This window comes from Dendrobates tinctorius, unplaced genomic scaffold (assembly GCF_039654945.1).
Source record: "Dendrobates tinctorius isolate UK_male_01 unplaced genomic scaffold, ASM3965494v1 ptg000315l, whole genome shotgun sequence".
Lineage (NCBI taxonomy): Eukaryota > Metazoa > Chordata > Amphibia > Anura > Dendrobatidae > Dendrobates > Dendrobates tinctorius.
The window spans coordinates 5,900,111-5,914,133 of NW_027361982.1; the positions used below are offsets into that span (position 1 = coordinate 5,900,111).

The following is a 14,023-nucleotide window of genomic DNA, read 5'->3' on the forward strand; positions in this document are numbered from 1 at the left end:
AGTTCACCTCATTGCAAAAGAAGGAAAAACTGCGGCTGAGCGACGACAGATCCGGAGGGAGACCGCAACAGAAACAGAGGTCAGCGATGACTGCGGCCACAGTCGCCCTACCTGAGGGCTGCCGTCTGCCCCACGTTATGTCACACGACGCGATGATTGGTGGCTCCACGTCCCACATGACGGCACCATCGCTGCCCACAGTCCACGACTCCTCTCACTTGTCTGTGATTTTCACAGCCAAGTTTCACATCCAGTTGTCAAATATCTGCAGCCACGTTTTATTTCTAAAGTAACAGTAGAACTTGAGGGATAAATACTGGCAACTACAAGTCCAAGCACGCACACACAACCAAGCATCCCAGTATGTAATACACTGTGAGGAACCACAGGTCCCAGAATGGAATGAACACATGGGACAATTCAATAATGGTCTGAGGTCTCTGTACGGCACCGGCCTGCACGCAGCGACATCAGCGATAGTTTGTACCTTACCGCAGCCCGTAAGTGCTGGCAGCGTCTGTCCTGTCAGTCACTTCCGCCCTCACTTCATCTCGCGATATCTGAACCCGGATTATATTGTGCCACGTCTGAGCCCGGTCTATACAAAGCAACGAGCGGAGGTGAGGACCGGGCAATAGTGAGGAGGAGGGGGAAGGGGTAGGCTGCCGGAGTAATAGTGAGGAGGAGGAAGGGGGAGGCTGCCGGAGTAATAGTGAGGAGGAGGAAGGGGGAGGCTGCTGGAGTAATAGTGAGGAAGGGGGAGGCTGCTGGAGTAATAGTGAGGGGGAGGGTAGGCTGCAGGAGTAATAGTGAGGAGGAGGAAGGGGGAGGCTGCCGGAGTAATAGTGAGGAGGAGGAAGGGGGAGGCTGCTGGAGTAATAGTGAGGAAGGGGGAGGCTGCTGGAGTAATAGTGAGGGGGAGGGTAGGCTGCAGGAGTAATAGTGAGGAGGAGGAAGGGGGAGGCTGCCGGAGTAATAGTGAGGAGGAGGAAGGGGGAGGCTGCTGGAGTAATAGTGAGGAAGGGGGAGGGTAGGCTGCAGGAGTAATAGTGAGGAGGAGGAAGGGGGAGGCTGCCGGAGTAATAGTGAGGAAGGGGGAGGCTGCCGGAGTAATAGTGAGGAGGAGGAAGGGGGAGGCTGCTGGAGTAATAGTGAGGGGGAGGGTAGGCTGCAGGAGTAATAGTGAGGAGGAGGAAGGGGGAGAGTAGGCTGCAGGAGTAATAGTGAGGGGGAAGGGGTAGGCTGCCGGAGTAATAGTGAGGAGGAGGAAGGGGGAGGCTGCTGGAGTAATAGTGAGGAAGGGGGAGGGTAGGCTGCAGGAGTAATAGTGAGGAAGAAGAAGGGGGAGGCTGCCGGAGTAATAGTGAGGAAGAGGAAGGGGGAGGCTGCCGGAGTAATAGTGAGGAGGAGGAAGGGGGAGGCTGCTGGAGTAATAGTGAGGAGGAGGAAGGGGGAGGCTGCTGGAGTAATAGTGAGGGGGAGGGTAGGCTGCAGGAGTAATAGTGAGGAAGAGGAAGGGGGAGGCTGCCGGAGTAATAGTGAGGAAGGGGGAGGCTGCCGGAGTAATAGTGAGGAGGAGGAAGGGGGAGGCTGCTGGAGTAATAGTGAGGGGGAGGGTAGGCTGCCGGAGTAATAGTGAGGAAGAGGAAGGGGGAGGCTGCCGGAGTAATAGTGAGGAAGGGGGAGGCTGCCGGAGTAATAGTGAGGAAGAGGAAGGGGGAGGCTGCCGGAGTAATAGTGAGGAAGAGGAAGGGGGAGGCTGCCGGAGTAATAGTGAGGGGGAGGCTGCCGGAGTTATAGTGAGGAGGAGGAAGGGGGAGGCTGCCGGAGTAATAGTGAGGAAGAGGAAGGGGGAGGCTGCCGGAGTAATAGTGAGGAAGAGGAAGGGGGAGGCTGCCGCAGTAATAGTGAGGAGGAGGAAGGGGGAGGGTAGGCTGCAGGAGTAATAGTGAGGAGGAGGGGGAAGGAGACTGCCGGAGTAATAGTGAGGAGGAGGAAGGGGGAGGCTGCCGGAGTAATAGGAGGAAGGGGGAGACTGCCGGAGTAATAGTGAGGAGGAGGAAGGGGGAGGCTGCCGGAGTAATAGTGAGGAGGAGGAGGAAGGGGGAGGCTGCCGGAGTAATAGTGAGGAGGAGGAAGGGGGAGGCTGCCGGAGTAATAGTGAGGAGGAGGAGGAAGAGGGAGACTGCCGGAGTAATAGTGAGGGGGAGGCTGCCGGAGTAATAGTGAGGAGGAGGAAGGGGGAGGCTGCCGGAGTAATAGTGAGGAGGAGGAAGGGGGAGGCTGCCGGAGTAATAGTGAGGAGGAGGGGGAAGGGGTAGGCTGCCGGAGTAATAGTGAGGAGGAGGAAGTTGGAGGCTGCTGGAGTAATAGTGAGGAGGAGGAAGGGGGAGGGTAGGCTGCAGGAGTAATAGTGAGGAGGGGGAAGGGGTAGGCTGCTGGAGTAATAGTGAGGAGGAGGAAGGGGGAGGCTGCCGGAGTAATAGGAGGAGGAAGGGGGAGGCTGCTGGAGTAATAGTGAGGAGGAGGAAGGGGGAGGCTGCCGGAGTAATAGTGAGGAGGAGGAAGTTGGAGGCTGCTGGAGTAATAGTGAGGAGGAGGAAGGGGGAGGGTAGGCTGCAGGAGTAATAGTGAGGAGGGGGAAGGGGTAGGCTGCTGGAGTAATAGTGAGGAAGGGGGAGGCTGCCGGAGTAATAGTGAGGAGGAGGAAGGGGGAGGCTGCCGGAGTAATAGTGAGGAGGAGGAAGGGGGAGGCTGCTGGAGTAATAGTGAGGAGGAGGAAGGGGGAGGGTAGGCTGCAGGAGTAATAGTGAGGAGGCGGAAGGGGGAGGGTAGGCTGCAGGAGTAATAGTGAGGAGGAGGAAGGGGAAGGCTGCTGGAGTAATAGTGAGGAGGAGGAAGGGGGAGGGTAGGCTGCAGGAGTAATAGTGAGGAGGAGGAAGGGGGAGGGTAGGCTGCAGGAGTAATAGTGAGGAGGAAGAGGGAGACTGCCGGAGTAATAGTGAGGGGGAGGCTGCCGGAGTAATAGGAGGAAGGGGGAGGCTGCCGGAGTAATAGTGAGGAGGAGGAAGGGGGAGGCTGCCGGAGTAATAGTGAGGAGGAGGGGGAAGGGGTAGGCTGCCGGAGTAATAGTGAGGAGGAGGAAGGGGGGAGGCTGCTGGAGTAATAGTGAGGAGGAGGAAGGGGGAGGCTGCCGGAGTAATAGTGATGAGGAGGAAGGGGGAGGCTGCCGGAGTAATAGTGAGGAGGAGGAAGGGGGAGGGTAGGCTGCTGGAGTAATAGTGAGGAGGGGGAAGGGGTAGGATGCCGGAGTAATAGTGAGGAGGAGGAAGGGGGAGGCTGCTGGAGTAATAGTGAGGAGGAGGAAGGGGGAGGCTGCCGGAGTAATAGTGAGGAGGAGGAAGGGGGAGGCTGCTGGAGTAATAGTGAGGAGGAGGAAGGGGGAGGGTAGGCTGTAGGAGTAATAGTGAGGAGGAGGAAGGGGGAGGCTGCTGGAGTAATAGTGAGGAGGAGGAAGGGGGAGGGTAGGCTGCAGGAGTAATAGTGAGGAGGAGGGGGAAGAAGACTGCCGGAGTAATAGGAGGAAGGGGGAGACTGCCGGAGTAATAGGAGGAAGGGGGAGACTGCCGGAGTAATAGTGAGGAGGAGGGGGAAGGGGGAGGCTGCCGGAGTAATAGTGAGGAAGAGGAAGGGGGAGGCTGACGGAGTAATAGTGAGGAGGAAGGGGGAGGCTGCCGGACTAATAGTGAGGAAGGGGGAGGCTGCCGGAGTAATAGTGAGGAGGAGGAAGGGGGAGGCTGCCGGAGTAATAGTGAGGAAGAGGAAGGGGGAGGCTGCCGGAGTAATAGTGAGGAAGAGGAAGGGTGAGGCTGCCGGAGTAATAGTGAGGAGGAGGAAGGGGGAGACTGCCGGAGTAATAGTGAGGAGGAGGAAGGGGGAGACTGCCGGAGTAATAGTGAGGAGGAGGAAGGGGGAGGCTGCCGGAGTAATAGTGAGGAGGAGGAAGAGGGAGACTGCCGGAGTAATAGTGAGGGGGAGGCTGCCGGAGTAATAGGAGGAAGGGGGAGGCTGCCGGAGTAATAGTGAGGAGGAGGAAGGGGGAGGCTGCCGGAGTAATAGTGAGGAGGAGGAAGGGGGAGACTGCCGGAGTAATAGTGAGGAGGAAGGGGGAGACTGCCGGAGTAATAGTGAGGGGGAGGCTGCCGGAGTAATAGGAGGAAGGGGGAGACTGCCGGAGTAATAGTGAGGAGGAGGAAGGGGGAGGCTGCCGGGGTAATAGTGAGGAGGAAGGGGGAGACTGCCGGAGTAATAGTGGGGAGGAGGAAGGGGGAGGCTGCCGGAGTAATAGTGGGGAGGAGGAAGGGGGAGGCTGCCGGAGTAATAGTGAGGAGGAAGGGGGAGGCTGCCGGAGTAATAGTGAGGAGGAGGAAGGGGGAGACTGCCGGAGTAATAGTGAGGAGGAGGAAGGGGGAGACTGCCGGAGTAATAGTGAGGAGGAGGAAGGGGGAGGCTGCCGGAGTAATAGTGAGGGGGAGGCTGCCGGAGTAATAGGAGGAAGGGGGAGACTGCCGGAGTAATAGTGAGGAGGAGGAAGGGGGAGGCTGCCGGAGTAATAGTGAGGAGGAGGAAGAGGGAGACTGCCGGAGTAATAGTGAGGGGGAGGCTGCCGGAGTAATAGTGAGGAGGAGGAAGGGGGAGGCTGCCGGAGTAATAGTGAGGAGGAGGAAGGGGGAGGCTGCCGGAGTAATAGTGAGGAGGAGGAAGGGGGAGACTGCCGGAGTAATAGTGAGGAGGAAGGGGGAGACTGCCGGAGTAATAGTGAGGAGGAAGGGGGAGACTGCCAGAGTAATAGTGAGGAGGAGGAAGGGGGAGGCTGCCGGGGTAATAGTGAGGAGGAAGGGGGAGACTGCCGGAGTAATAGTGGGGAGGAGGAAGGGGGAGGCTGCCGGGGTAATAGTGAGGAGGAAGGGGGAGGCTGCCGGAGTAATAGGAGGAAGGGGGAGACTGCTGGAGTAATAGTGAGGAGGAGGAAGGGGTAGGCTGCCAGAGTAATAGTGAGGAGGAAGGGGGAGGCTGCCGGAGTAATAGGAGGAAGGGGGAGGCTGCCGGAGTAATAGTGAGGAGGAAGGGGGAGGCTGCCGGAGTAATAGTGAGGAGGAGGAGGGAGGCTGCCGGAGTAATGAGAAGGGGAGGCTGCTGGAGTTATAAGGTTATCGGTGTTCTGGCTTTTTGTTGTGTCTCTGGGGATCTCTCATGGTCACTGTTGTGCTTTGCAGGCAGGATGGAGTCGTTCTGGCTGAGGAGATTCGTGGCTCTTGCCATTGTCATTGTCTTGGTAACTGCTACATTAGCTCAGGATTTGCACCATGGGCACAGCCATGCAGGCCACCATCATGGGCACAGCCACGGTCACCATGGACACAGTCATGAAGATCACCATGGGCACAGCCACGGTCACCATGGACACAGTCATGAAGATCACCATGGGCACAGCCACGGTCACCATGGACACAGCCATGAGGGCCATCACCACGGCCACAGCCACGAAGCTCACCATGGACACAGCCTTGAGGACCTCCAGCATGGCCACGAACACGGTCACGATGATCTTGAAGAATTTAGGAACCGCTGGACTATGGGGGATGCCCCACACCAGGGAGCAGAGGAGGAACGTGTGAAGAGAGAGGCTGTGAAGGACTCGCTGGTACCCCCACCGCATGACTCCAGAGAGAAGATGGAACCTGTAACACTGTGGACCTACGTAAGTGAGCGCTGAGAATACAGCCGGGACTCCCGACTGCAGGTAGAGGCTTTATGTTCAGTGCTCACCCGGGATGGCAGTGCTATTTTCTGTCCCAATTTTCCTTGTGGAAAATCTGCAATGCCTTAAAGCAGCAGAAAACTCAATTAAGTTGAGTGAAATGTGCTGCCTGTGGATTTTGTTGCAGATTTGCCACAGATTTTTTTTTTTTTGCAGTTGCAGCAGTGTGGACTTATCCTTAAGGAGCACCTGTCACTTGCTCAAAAAAAACTGTTAAATAATTTGTAAAAATCTCCACGCTCCCCTGATTCTACTGCCCTTTTCAGTTTTGTGCTGCATTGCTCCATTGCAGAGATTTCACATTAGTGGCTTTGGAGCGCAGTATGTGAAATCTCTGCTTGTAGTTCAACTGGGCTTTTCTCCAGAATCTTTTCTCTGGGAGCGTGTACGGTCACCCCTCTGCCAAACACAACTAGACAAAGTCTGATATTGATAGGCTGCTAGCTTAGCTGTTGAGCTGTGATTGGCAGAGAGGTGACAGTACACGCCCCCAGAGAAGACTGGCGAAATGCCCAATTGCACTACAAGCAGAGATTTCACATACTGCGCTCCAAAGCAACAAATGTGAAATCTCATCAATGAGCGACGCAGCACAAAACTGAAAAGAGCAGCAGACTCAGGGGAGCCTGGGGATTTTTACAAAGTATTTAACAGTTGTTTTTGTTTTTTTTTAACAAGTGACAGGTGCTCCTTATCACTAGGTGTTGTTTTCTGTGTAGTGAATGGCCGTTTTGCTTCTTATCCACGTGGCCGTTAATTTTCCAACTATATTTAGCTGCTGTCATTTGCACATTTTGCCGCTTCGCCTCCCGGATTTTGACACATTGTGAGAGCAACATAAGGAAAGGACACTAATAATAAAACCCCTTTACTGTGTATTTTTTGTAAGTAGCAGATGATTATTCCATAATTAATATTTCTCACAGCTGAGAGTTTGGTACATTTGTATCCAGTTCTCTGTGACTGCAGACTGATGGGTGATGCAGTGTATCAGGCGGTCACTGTCTGATTGTACACAGTGACTGCACCAGCAGAATAAGGAGTACAGCTCTGGAGGATAATACAGTATGTAACTCAGGATCAGTAATGTATGTACACAGTGACTGCACCAGCAGAATAGTGAGTGCAGCTCTGGAGGATAATACAGTATGTAACTCAGGATCAGTACATGAGTATAATACAGTATGTAACTCGTGGTCAGTAATGTATGTACAGTGACTCCATATTTTTATAGCTTATATCTGTGTATTACTGTTGTGTGTTGGTAGATCTACTCTCTAGAATCGGAGCTCAGGTCTTTGCGACTACTTCTAGGTGTACAGTCCTTGACTCCTCATGTACATGTGGTTTTGATCTCACATTTGCCTTCACTCTCTGGGTATTTTTATCCTGCGGTGCAGATTGTTTATCGCCTCTTACATCTGCTTTCTTCTCACATTTTGCTTCTTCCAGATGACTGTTTTCTCTAACCGGTTCTTCTTTCTTGTAGGCGATATGTGCGACGCTACTGATCTCGGCCGCACCTTTCTTCATCCTCTTCTTGATCCCGGTACAGTCCAACAGCAGCCAGCACCAGTCCCTGCTGAAGTTGCTGCTGAGTTTCGCCTCAGGGGGGCTTCTGGGAGACGCTTTTTTGCATCTTATTCCCCATGCGCTGGGTATGAAGCCGTCCTTGTTGCTCTTTATTTATGGTCGTGGTGCTTTTCTGTCTTTTATGTAATTTTTCTTTTGCAGCCTTCAGATGTTTCTTTACACTGCAAGCTCCTGTCTCCATATTGCCCAAATCCGTAAGTCACTCTCGCAGACAGTTGTGAGGTGTGTCCCCTCTGCTTACAAGTATGAGCATGCGCATGTTTCCGATCTGTGGGGGAACAAATGCGCATGTCCAGATCTATCAACCCCCCCCCCACCTGGACATTGCTGCCATCCTGCACAGTGAATGTGGAGGGAAGGCACACATCAGGGAGCTTCACCAGCTGGTTTGTGCAGCAAAGTGACAAAGCAGCTTTCATTGTATAGAAACGCCTGCAAGCTGCAGATTATAAACCGAAAATATAACCAATTGCAAAAAGGCATAAAACAGATAAGTGCCATAATGCACAAAAAAAAAAGGGGTTAGGAGTTGTTTGTCACACAGTCACATTATAAAATCCATTGTATGTTTCCGCAGAGCCGCACTCTCACCACGCACCAGAGGAAGAGGCTCATGACTCTCATGGACATGGACACTCTCACGGTGAGCGGTCAGCATCGGTGAGAGGTTTTTCCACCTCCGCAGTATTTCTTGTTTTTGATGGGTAATGTCATTGTGTACCTGGCTAGTATGCTCAGTCCATATCCAGCCATAAATGGTGGAATTTGGAATTTTGGATACAGATCACAGGAATATCCATCAGATACAAGAACAGTGGAAATAATAGGCAGAAGGGAGCGAGATGAGCAGCATCGATGGTGGCTGTCAGCTGCTCCTCTCACCTCCCCGGCATCCAGGACACCATTGCACTGTTAGAAACATTCCTGGCGTATTTGCTCCATTGCGGTTATATTCTTTTGCTGCTGGCTGATGAGACGAATACATTAGTGAGGGGTTCCTCTTTAATCTGACGTATTCTTTTTTTTTTTTTTTTCCTCCATCCAGATCATAGTCATGCCCACATGATGTCTGTCGGTTTATGGGTTCTGGCTGGAATCATCGCTTTTCTTGTGGTGGAGAAGTTTGTGCGACATCTGAAGGGACATGCTGGGCACGGACACAGTCACGGCCACGGTGCGTTACAGTCTGATCTGTCATTGACTGCTCTTTACTGTGTGGTGCTGATTTTTCTTGTGCCTCACAGAGCCCAAACAAAGCTCAGCCTCAAAGGAGGATGACAAGCAAAATGGAAAGGAAGGAGTGAGACAGCGGACCAAGGAGACCAACAGCAAGGGTGTCAGCAAGTCCGGAAAAGAGAAACCGCACACAGGTTGTCGCACAGTCAGTGATACTCGGGATCTCCTCTCAGTGATCATCCACATCTTAACTGCTTCCTCCCCATCTCACTGCAGACATGACTGTTTCTGGGTACCTGAACCTCGCCGCCGACTTCACACACAATTTCACTGACGGTTTGGCAATCGGAGCCTCATTCCTGGTTAGCAGCAACGTGGGAATCGTCACCACAATCACCATCCTGCTGCATGAGGTGCCGCACGAGATAGGGGACTTCGCCATTCTGGTGCAGAGCGGCTGCACTAAGAGAAAGGTCTGTAGTGATCTGGCATTAAAGGAGAACGCAGCTTCACTAGAAACCTTCATGAATTAACTTAGCACGTACTTCAGTTTAGAAATGAAAGCTAAGTTGCTGGAAATATCTTATGACGCTGAAATGTGGTGGCAGCAAAACCTGTTATTCAGTAAAAGTACTAAATTATTAAATGTGGAGTAGAAATAATTGTACCAGCCCACAGGATACAGGTTTTGTATCAATTGTACCTCAAGCAATAGGCTTTGATAATATTGCTGTAATCGGAAAAATACTGGACCCCCCCCAAAGTCCCCTACACAAACAACTCATAGATGTAGGCAGAAATGGAGGAAATAAAAACAAAAAAAGACCCATCATATAATTTATCATTCACAATCCAGTACTATTTCTGGCTCTTAAATTGGGTAGAAAAAGAAAATGCTAATTTCCGAAGACATCAAGTTAGGTTACGTCTGTAAGTTTGGCTCCGTAAACAGAACTCAGGCCCACTTCTTAAAGGGGTTCTCCATCAACCTGCCGAGACGGATGCACTTGTCCTAATCATCGCTTCCTACGTAAAAGTGTGCCGCACTGGACATTCCAGGACTAGTAATAATGTCATATCAGCTGGTACTTGCCAAGTCCGAGTCTAATTATGAACATACTACGGCGATTGTGAACAGGCTGCAGTGGTGATGTTATGTCAAAAGCACTGCAGCTAATCATAGGACTCTGCTCTAAACTGCATGAGGTAATGAGCCAGTGACTGGCTGCAGTGCTGTTAAGTCACCTCTGCAGCCTGGTAACAATCGCTGGAGCAGCGGTGGAGATTGTGAGTGACTAATTTCTCATATATCAGCGGTGCCTCACTCAAATCACTAAATTGGGGGCTTTGGGAACCTATATTGCGCCCTGAGAGTGTTCGTATTTAAAAGGAATGTTTGTCAGACACAAACCCTCTAACTTGAGAATTCACTTTCTGCTGATGTCGTCTGTCAGATTGTCCAATTAACAATATTTCTTGACTCCATTTCTGGTTTCTGTCTTTTCCAGGCTATGATGCTGCAGCTCAGCACAGCTCTCGGTGCTCTCGCTGGCACGGCTTGCTCTCTCCTGGCAGAAGGAATTGGTGAAGCCGCCACCTTGTGGATCCTTCCGTTCACTGCTGGTGGATTCATCTACATTGCAACAGTCTCCGTCATCCCCGAGCTCCTGAAGGACTCTCGCCCAGTGCAGTCCGTCATGGAGACGTTCGGCCTGCTCCTAGGAGTGGCCATGATGGTTCTGATCGCACAGTTTGAGTAGATCTGGCATTGTGTGAAGCGGGAGCCCGAGCCTCAACCCGTCCTCTGTGAGAAGGGGACCGCCGTGTGTGGGTCATGAGCAACGCCCCCTGTTGTAGGGGAGTATGTGACTATGGAGACGTCGTCCTCTCACCCTGGACACAGTAATACTGCAACGTCATATCATGGTCCGCTCCACTTCATTTTTGTGTTGGACTTTTTTTTTGGGAGGGGAGGGACCAAACTGCTATGTAATCATGAGACTCTCCTCCTGCGGTCAACTTCCTGGTAATTTTGCGATTGCCCCCTGATTTTTATACCAGTAGGATACTTAGTAACGCCACCATAGGTCAGACTTCTTGTCGGCTTCTTTCTGGAGCCTTTAGTGAACTATGAGGGATTAGAGAAGCGGTGATGGGACGTTCATGCTGCTCTTTGTATATAGCTAGGGAATATATTGGGACTCTGTATGGTGAGGACATGCTACGGTCTCGTCTGTCGCTGCCATCGCAATGTAATGCCGCCCCAAACTCTACAATTATGTGCGGAATTAGTGTCCTGTTCCATCTTGTGCAAAGAATCAGCACCCCCAGGTGTACAGGCGGTGTGGTCACAGTGCTGCAATCCTGCCTGCTCTTCTCTGTATTCAACTGCTTTATTCAGGCTGATGGAAGCTGTGATTTGGCTGCTTGGAAATTTCTGACTATATATTTTTTTTTTTTCTTTTTCTTTTAGTAATGGGAATAAAAGAATGAAAATGTATGTTATGTTCTTTTTCTCTAATAACCCCCCACGACAGGACACAGGAGGATGTCATCTCAACCTAATAGGGACAGGAAACACATAAGAGGTCAAATAGCCTCTCCTACCTCCATTCCCAAGTGTTTTTCCTGTCCCTATAGGGATGAAGAGGTCATCCTCGGTGCTCTGTGCCGGCGGCAGAGACAGGACACTTACCTTTAAGCCGGGCAGCTGGAGATCAGTTGGTTTCCCCCTCCCTCTCCTGGATGCTGCTCTTGTCGCCTCAGGATTCAGGACTTATGCCACCCGGTCCGTACCTTCGGGTAAGGTCTGGGGAGTTCTCCGGTGGGAGGCCACTTTGAGCTCTCCGTGCCCATATCCTCCCCCTTGCTCTTAGCTGTCGGACCGCTGCGCTCCGAGAAGGCCTTCTTCCGGCTTCCCTAGATGTATGCTCTGTGGTCTCAGCGGCCGGAAATAACATCAGACACGGGCCGACATGTCGGTTTCGTAACTTCCGGTTTCGGAGTTCCAGCGTGGAACGGAGCGAGAGATTTGAATAAATGAACACTGTCTCCTCCGAAGGTTCCACCAACCGGGGGAAGACGAGGTGGTGGGGGGGGAGGCCCTGGTCCGGTTGCCCTATTTAAGGAGCCCTTGACAGATGGTCAAGCAAGTTAGGACAAATTGTGGTAGCATGGAGCCTGAAACTTCCCACTCTGCGTCTGCGGAGCCCAGCGCTTTTCTGATCCCTGTAAGTAGACAGGCATTGGGTCTTCTCCAGGGAGTGCAGGTACTGAGATACTAAGATCATTCTACCTTCTCCTCTCTTTCAGGGGAACAAGGATCCTGCACCCAGGGGCAAATCCAAAGTCACTAGTCGCAAGTGTGCATTGTGCTAAAAGACTCCTCCTCACATAGCAAACCTCTATGCCAAGATAGCATTGAGAACGTTTTGAAGGAGGAACAGCCCTCCTAGAGAGAAGATATTAAGGACATTGTATGTCAGGAAATACAGGCTTCCCTGGCTTCCTTCCAGCTAATTCCAGGCTCTAGTGCCTCTCCGGCAGCAAAAAAGAGGAAGATACAGCCGGCTGAGGACTCAGACTCCCAGGGGTCTATGCCGGAAGATTGCTATGAGGAAGGAGACCTAAGCTCTGAACCAGAGTCACAAGGAAGGAGATATTAACTTTCTGCAGGGAACTTGGAGGAGCTGAACACGGCGGTGAGAAAAACCATGAAGGTTGAGGAGAGACCAGCACATGTACAGTACAGGAAGAGATGTTCGGGAGCCTCCCTTCCAAAAAGAGACACTTCTTCCCGATAAACAAGAATATCCGGGAGCTGGTGCTGGAAGAATGGGAACTCCAGAGAAGAGGCTACGCACTCCTTCAGAGTTAAGAGAGATTCCCAGTCGATGATGAGATGGCAGAATGCTGGTCAGAGATGCCAAGGGTGGACGTTCAGGTTGCACGAGTAGCCAAGACAACAACCTTGCCATTTGAAGACTCCTCCCAGTTGAAAAACCCCCTGGAGCGCAAAATTGAAGGCCTTCTCAGGAAAACCTGGGAGATGTCGGCAGCCTTGTTAAACACAAATGCGGTTTCTACATCAGTTGCTAGGTCGATGTCTCGCTGGCTGGGGCAGTTGGAAGAACACCTGGGAGCGGGGACCCCCAGAGAAGAGATCCTGGCCTCGCTTCCTCTTCTCCAGAATACATCAGGTCTCCATGGCAGCGATCAGGACCCCGCGTCATGACGCGCGGTCTCCGATCCAAAGACAGAGGGGGGCTGTCAGTCCCTCTTCTGGCTCTGGAATGCACAATCATGTTTGATCGCAGTATTTTGGGGGTTAAAGTGCCGGGAGCGGTTCATGACCGCTCCTGGCACTTAGTGCCGGGTGTCAGCTGTGAGAATCAGCCGACACCCGGCCGCGCTCCCCCCGTGAGCACGGCTGATCACACATGACGTACTATACCGTCCATGGGCATTAAGGCCCAGGGTACATGGACGGTATAGTATGTCAAATGTCACAAAGGGGTTAAGCTCGTACTTTGACCAACCCCTGGCAGATCAAAGGTGGATAAAACGATTCATGACAGCAGCTACACGATTTCGTCCTAGAGCAATCCGCTTGGATCCAGCGTGGGACCTCAATATCGTCCTGAAAGGATTAACCCTTCCACCATTTGAGCCCTTGTCAACATCAATGTTGAGCAAGCTATCATGGAAGACAGCATTCCTGGTGGCAATTACAACAGCCAGATGAGTGGGAGAGTTACAAGCTCTCTCAATAGAAGAGCCCTACCTGAAGATATTGGAAGACCGGCCTGTGTTCCGTCTAGATAGCTCATTTCTAAAAAAGGTGGATTCAGATTTCCACAGGAATCAGGACATCATAATACCTTCATCTTGCCAAAATCCAAAGAACAATAGAGAGGAAGAATTCCATTCCCTTGACGTACGAAGGGTGGTTTTATACTATCGCCACATTACCAAGAAACGGAGGAAAGATAGAAACCTATCCAACCCTATGGCCAGAATAATGGAAGGAAGGTATCCAAGACTACGGTGGCAAATTGGTTCAAGAAGGCAATCATTGAGGCCTATCAGATTCAGGACCTCATGCATCCAGAGAAATTCAAGGCTCATTCCACCAGAGCAGTAGCAGTTTCATGGGTGGAAAAGGCTAGTGCCTCCACTGAGCAGATATGCAGGGCCGCTCCCTGGTCATCTGTCCACACCTTTATCAGACACTATAGACTTGATTTAACATCCGTCAAAGATCTATCATGTGGGAGAAAAGTTCTCCAGGCAGTTGTCCCTCCCTAAAGTGTTAAGGGCATGTCACACTAAGAGATATCGCTAGCAATATTGCTATAACTAGTGACGTTATAGCGATACTGCTAGCGATATCTCTGTGTGTGATACTTACCTACTACCGGCTCCCCCGCTGGT

General features: G+C 51.8%; 1 protein-coding gene across 1 annotated transcript; it reads left to right on the plus strand.

The window, feature by feature from the left end:
* The first annotated feature begins 493 nt into the window (after window positions 1-493).
* Window positions 494-11,090, plus strand: SLC39A7 (solute carrier family 39 member 7). Its single transcript, XM_073561341.1, has 8 exons — window positions 494-620; window positions 5,277-5,761; window positions 7,311-7,479; window positions 7,992-8,057; window positions 8,460-8,588; window positions 8,659-8,784; window positions 8,867-9,063; window positions 10,099-11,090. The coding sequence occupies exons 2-8, from the start codon at window positions 5,282-5,284 to the stop codon at window positions 10,348-10,350; spliced, it is 1,419 nt and encodes a 472-aa protein (XP_073417442.1). The 5' UTR covers window positions 494-620; window positions 5,277-5,281; the 3' UTR covers window positions 10,351-11,090.
* Window positions 11,091-14,023: the final 2,933 nt, after the last annotated feature.

What these genes read in the sequence shown, in the direction of transcription:
- SLC39A7 (XM_073561341.1), top strand. Translation starts at nt 5,282, where the DNA reads ATGGAGTCGTTCTGGCTGAGGAGATTCGTGGCTCTTGCCATTGTCATT. An exon ending in TGGACATGGACACTCTCACG is followed by an intron (nt 8,058 to 8,459) that starts GTGAGCGGTCAG and finishes TCCTCCATCCAG; the next exon opens with ATCATAGTCATGCCCACATG. An exon ending in AAAAGAGAAACCGCACACAG is followed by an intron (nt 8,785 to 8,866) that starts GTTGTCGCACAG and finishes ATCTCACTGCAG; the next exon opens with ACATGACTGTTTCTGGGTAC.